Source organism: Lipotes vexillifer, unplaced genomic scaffold (genome assembly GCF_000442215.2).
Source record: "Lipotes vexillifer unplaced genomic scaffold, Lipotes_vexillifer_v1.1 scaffold1011, whole genome shotgun sequence".
NCBI classification, from domain to species: domain Eukaryota; kingdom Metazoa; phylum Chordata; class Mammalia; order Artiodactyla; family Lipotidae; genus Lipotes; species Lipotes vexillifer.
This window is the reverse complement of record NW_006787698.1, coordinates 3,490,419-3,495,843: the sequence shown is the minus strand read 5'-3', so window position 1 is coordinate 3,495,843 and position 5,425 is coordinate 3,490,419. Positions and strand designations below refer to the sequence as shown.

General features: G+C 44.6%; 1 protein-coding gene across 1 annotated transcript in view; it reads left to right on the top strand.

The window, feature by feature from the left end:
- The window catches only part of FBN3 (fibrillin 3), an 89,869-nt gene that overhangs the window by 58,548 nt on the left and 25,896 nt on the right, over positions 1 to 5,425 (top strand). The window contains exons 41-43 of the mRNA XM_007460750.1: positions 14 to 82; positions 1,350 to 1,475; positions 4,920 to 5,098. Of these exons, the coding sequence (XP_007460812.1) occupies positions 14 to 82; positions 1,350 to 1,475; positions 4,920 to 5,098 (374 nt within the window). The remainder of the gene's footprint in view (positions 1 to 13; positions 83 to 1,349; positions 1,476 to 4,919; positions 5,099 to 5,425) is intronic.

Sequence of the window (5,425 nt, the reverse complement as noted above, 5' to 3'; positions counted from 1 at the left end):
CTTTCCCTTGCAGCTGAGTACAGAACCCTGTGCCCGGGCGGTGAGGGCTTCCGGCCCAATCCCATCACCGTCATTCTGGAAGGTGAGTTCCTGGTAGACCATCCACTGATTGACCTTCCTCTCATTCCCCCCTCAGCGAGGAATAGAGTTGGGCAGCTTTGGGGTTGGGGGCAGATTCGCTCAGCCATCTCCTCTTCCACCTGTTGGTTTATTGATTCATCCTTCTATCCAACCCCCATCCACCCATCGATCCATTCATCTCTCATCTACCCACCCATACATCCACTCCCTATGTTTATCCATTCTTCCTTCCTTCTTTCCTTCCATCCATTCATCCATCCATCCATCCATCCATATATATAAGTACGTTCATCCATCTACTCACCTACCCACCCACCCATCCATCCAGTCATTTATCTTTTCGTCCATTTACCCATTTGCTTATTCACCCATCTAGCACTTTTCATATCCACCCATGTACCCATCCACACATCCATCCTCCCATATCCATTCATCCATCCATCCATCATTCCATCCATTCATCCTTTATTCCATCCATCCATCATTCCATCCATCCACCCACCCATCCATCCATCATTCCATCCATCCACCCACCCATCCACCCATCATTCCATCCATCCACCCACCCATCCATCCATCATTCCATCCATCCACCCATCCATTCATCCATCCATCCATCCATCCATCCATCCATCCATGGGGGGTAATGAGATTGGAGAATTCCATCAAGACGGAACTTTGTGATGGATGGATAGATGAAAGAATGTTCTATCCAATGAAGGGAAAGGATGAATTCAGGGTGACATTGACCCAGGAGAGTCTGGGTGCAGCCTCCAAATATCTAACAGCTCTTGGGTATTCTTTTATTTAAAATTAATTTATTTTATTTTTGGCTGCGTTGGGTCTTCACTGCGTTGGGTCTTCATTTGGTCTACGTGGGCTTTCTCTAGTTGCGGCGAGCAGGGGCTACTCTTCACTGCGGTGTGCTTGCTTCTCACTGTGGTGGCTTCTCTTGTTGTGGAGCACGGGCTTGCAGCGCGTGGGCTTCAGTTGTGGCTCGTGTGCTCTAGAGCACAGGCTCAGTAGTTGTGCGTGGGCTTAGTTGCTTCATGGCATGTGGGATCTTCCCGGCCCAGGGATCGAACCCATGTACCCTGCATTGGCAGGCGGATTCTTAACCACTGCACCACCAGGGAAGTCCCTGAATATTCTTAAAGAAGCAGGACTGACTCTCCAGGACCCTGGAGAGCCCAGGGCAAGGCATGGATGTCCCCCAAGTCCTCTGCTTGGATTTACCTTCCAATCACAGCTTCCTCACTTCCTGACAGACATTGACGAATGCCAGGAGCTGCCAAGGCTGTGCCAGGGGGGCAACTGTGTCAACACCTTCGGCAGCTTCCAGTGCAAGTGTCCACCTGGCTACCACCTCAATGAGGACACCCGCATCTGTGAGGGTGAGCTTGAACCCACCCCATCCTCCTTGCCTTCCTGCTCAGCCTCACCTCCTTTTCCGGTACTGGGGCCTCACATGCCCCTCGGAGTCTGCTCACCTGCTTCGTTGCCTGGGGCCCATTGGAAGGGTTGGGAAGGTTTCCTCGGAATGTCCCAATCTACCCTCTGCTCCTCTGCCCCCTCCCTGTCTCCCCATTGCCTGACCTCCAGCCTCCTTCCCACTCAGAAATGACCTGACTTGATCTCAGCGACCATGCCCTTCTTCCCTTTGATTAAAAGCTGAACAAGGCCCAGAGCTAAGAGGGGGAAGGGAAAGACACCAAAGGAACAGCCGTACCTTTCCTTTTCACTTGTCTCCTTACTGTCCTCTTCTGCATGTTAGTAACAATCAACAGTTAACTGGTGTGTCTGTGATTGCATGTCACCACGGTGCTGAGCATCTGCATTTGTCATTCGTTCATTCACCAAAACAGTCTCATGAGAAAGATGTTCCTATTATGACCCCATTTTTCAGATGCAGAAACTAAGGCTCAAGGGGGTTAAGTCACTTGAGAGGTACCAGCTAGTAAGTGATTAAAACTGGCTTTGAGCCCAGCCATTCTTATCCTTGAGTTTGAGCTCTTTTGATGCAATATATGAAATTCCTTCATTCATTCGTCCATCCATCCATCCATCTGTCCACCAATCCATTCTTTTTCTTCTTTTCAACAGTATTAACTGAGCACCTGCATGCAACCAGACACTGACATCAGCATACGAGGACAGTAGATCTTTCACTCTGATCAGCACTCTTTAGAAACTCAAGGAAATGGTGAAAGAAGGGAGAGATCTAAGATTGAAAGCCCAATTTCCTTTCTACGTGGAGGTGGGAGCTGTCAAACCAGAGTCAGAACCCAAAATGCTTGAAAATATCTCATCCCTCCCTGCCTCCCCTATTCCGTAGACTCTCAAGTGAAAAAGGGAAAAATCCTGTCATCAGATATGGCCCTGTGTTGCATTTCTTGACTGTCACAGGGCAGGGAGACTTCAACCTGAATGTTAACCTTGGCTGTGGAGCCTCGCAGGGCCAGTTTGTGCCCTTGAGGGCTGCAGGCTTGCAGCATTTCCCAGCTTTCAGACTCAAGGGCCCTGTACTCCGAAGGGTGCCATTCCCCCACCCCTCCCACCCCCGCTTAGTTTAATGCTCTGCTGTCACCATCTTGAAATTCTTCATACACTTTGCACTGAACAAGTTCTGTAGCCAGTCCTTGTCAAACATTTTGTCTAACTCCCAAAATCACTAAGTCATATGGTAATTCTGTTTGACTTTTTGAGGAACTGCCAAACTGTTCTCCACAGCAGCTGCACCATTTTGCATTTTCACCAGCAAAGTAAGAGGGTTCTAGTTTCTCCACATCGTTATCAGCACTTGTTATTTTCCATTGTTTAAAATATTATCCTAGTGGGTGTGAAATGGTATCTCATTGTGGTTTTGATTTGTATTTTCCTAATGACTAATGAGGTTGAGTACCTTTGGAGAAATGTCTATTTAGGTCTTTTGCTCATTTTAAAATTGGATTGTTTGCCTTTCTGTTGTTGAGTTGTGAGAGTCCTTTATATATACTGGATATAAGACTCCCATCGGTTATGTGATTTGCAAAGAGTTTCTCCAATTCTGTGAGTTGTCTTTTCACTTTCTCGATAGTGTCTGCTGATGCACAACAGGTTTAAATTTTGATGAAATCCAATTTATCTGTTTTATTTTTCCTTTTGTGGTTTGTGCTTTTGTTGTTATATCTAAGGATCCATTGCTAAACACAAGGTCATTAAGATTTACCCCTGTGTTTTCTTCCAAGAGTTTTATGGTTTTAGATCTTCTATTTTGAGTTAAGTTTTGTATATGGTGTGAGGTAGGGATCCAACTTCATTCTTTTGCCTGTTGGTATCTAATTGTCCCAGCACCATTTGCTGAAGAGACTTTTCTTTCTGCACTTTGTTGAAAATCAATTGACTGTAGATGTCTTGGTTTGTTTCTGGTCTCTAAATTCTATTCCACTGATTTATAGTTCTATCCTCATGCCAGTACCACTCTGTTTTGATTACTGTAGCATTGTAAGTAGGTTTTGAAATGGGGAAGTGTGACTCCTCCAACTCTTTTTTCTTTTCTCAAGATTGTTTTGGCTGTTTGGGGTCCCTTACAATTTCATATGAATGTTAGGATCAGCTTTTCCATTTCTGCCAAAAAAAGAGAAGTCACTGGGATTTTGATGGGAATTACATTGAATCTATAGATCACTTTAGGGAGTATTGAGATTTTAACAATAATGAGTCTTCATCCATGTGCACAGGATGTCTTTCCATTTATTTAGGTCTTCTCTAGTTTTTTTTCAGAAATGTTTTATAGTTTTCTGTGTACAAGTCTTTCACCTCTTGGGTTGAATTTATTCTTAAGTATTTAATCTTTTGGATTCTGTTATAATTGGAATTATTTTCTTAATTTCCTTTTCAATTGCTTTTTGGTAGTTTGTAGAAATACAACTGAAATTTCTATGTCAGTGTGTTGATCTTGCATTCTACATTGTGCCCGCTTCATTTATTAGCTCTAATAGTTTTCATTCTGTGGATTCTCTAGGATATTTTATATATCAGATCCCCTGGTTTTGTAAGTTTTTGACTGGATTCCTGAGTTCCTCAAACGTTAATTTTGTCAGTTTTTGCTCAGCTCAATAGTTGTTTTTGTGGAGGAATAGAGCTCTGACATTCCCTATTCTGCCATTTTTGGAAATGTCACTCCTAGCTTGCTAATATTCCACCACCTGTTTTTGTATAGCCCACTAAGAATGCTTTTCACATTTTTAGGTTATTGGAAAAAATCAGAAGGAGAATAATACTTTGTGCTGCATGAAAATGACATGAAATTCACATTTCAGTGACCATAAATCAAGTTTTATTGGGGCACAGCATGCTAGTTTGTTTACCCATTGTCTATGGCTGGCTGCCTTCATGCTACCATGGCAAAGTGAATAGCTCATCAGAGACCATTGTTTGGCTCACAACACTGAAAAAAAAATTTACTGCCAGCCCTTTACAGAAAATGTGTGCTGCTTCTGGACTAAGGGATCAATCAGATTGAGAATCAACTTTTTTCTTTCAAGAATATTTTATTCATAGGGCTCTTGCTTCCTATTGCATCACACTGGGAAGCACATGATTGCCCCACTCTTGGTGATAATATCATTAATTCATGAGCTCAGGTCATATTTTTTCTTAATAGAAGTGGGATCATAGTAAACTTTTTCCCCCACCTAACACTGTGCCGTATCTTTACACATCACTAAGATGTCTGTGCATTTTAACCTAATCTTGAAACTAAACTCAACCACATAGTGAAGTGGCTCTAGCAGACCTGGGGTGGGGAGTTATCCAGACAATTCCTGGATGCAGACAATTCCTCCCTCCCCCTGCAGATATCGATGAATGCTCTGCACACTCGGGCATCTGTGGCCCTGGTACCTGCTACAACACTCTGGGCAACTACACTTGTGTCTGCCCAGCGGAATACCTGCAAGTCAACGGTGGTAACAACTGCATGGGTACGAAGTGTGATGATGGGGGAGCCCAGCAGTTGTGGGAAAAGCACTCGGGTGTGGGAGGGGCTTCTGGGAGTCTCCAAGCCTTGGAAGAGTGTGGAGAGGCATGTTTGTGGGAGGAGAGAGGGAGGGAGAGTGTATTTGAGATGCTGGTATGCAGCAGTGAACAAGGCTGCAGGGCTCAGGGACCCAGGGCTGCCATGTATGGTTGTCCAGGTTGTGCACTGCCCGAGAAAGGCTAAATGTGAAGGGCACCCTCATGTGTGTTGGGGAGAAGTCAAGCCAGTAATTTCCAAATGGATTTGTGGATGAGTTCCTATCTCTCTGGCTTTCTTCCTCTGGTGTCTCTTGCCTGCATCCTTCACCCCAACCCAACTGCAGAC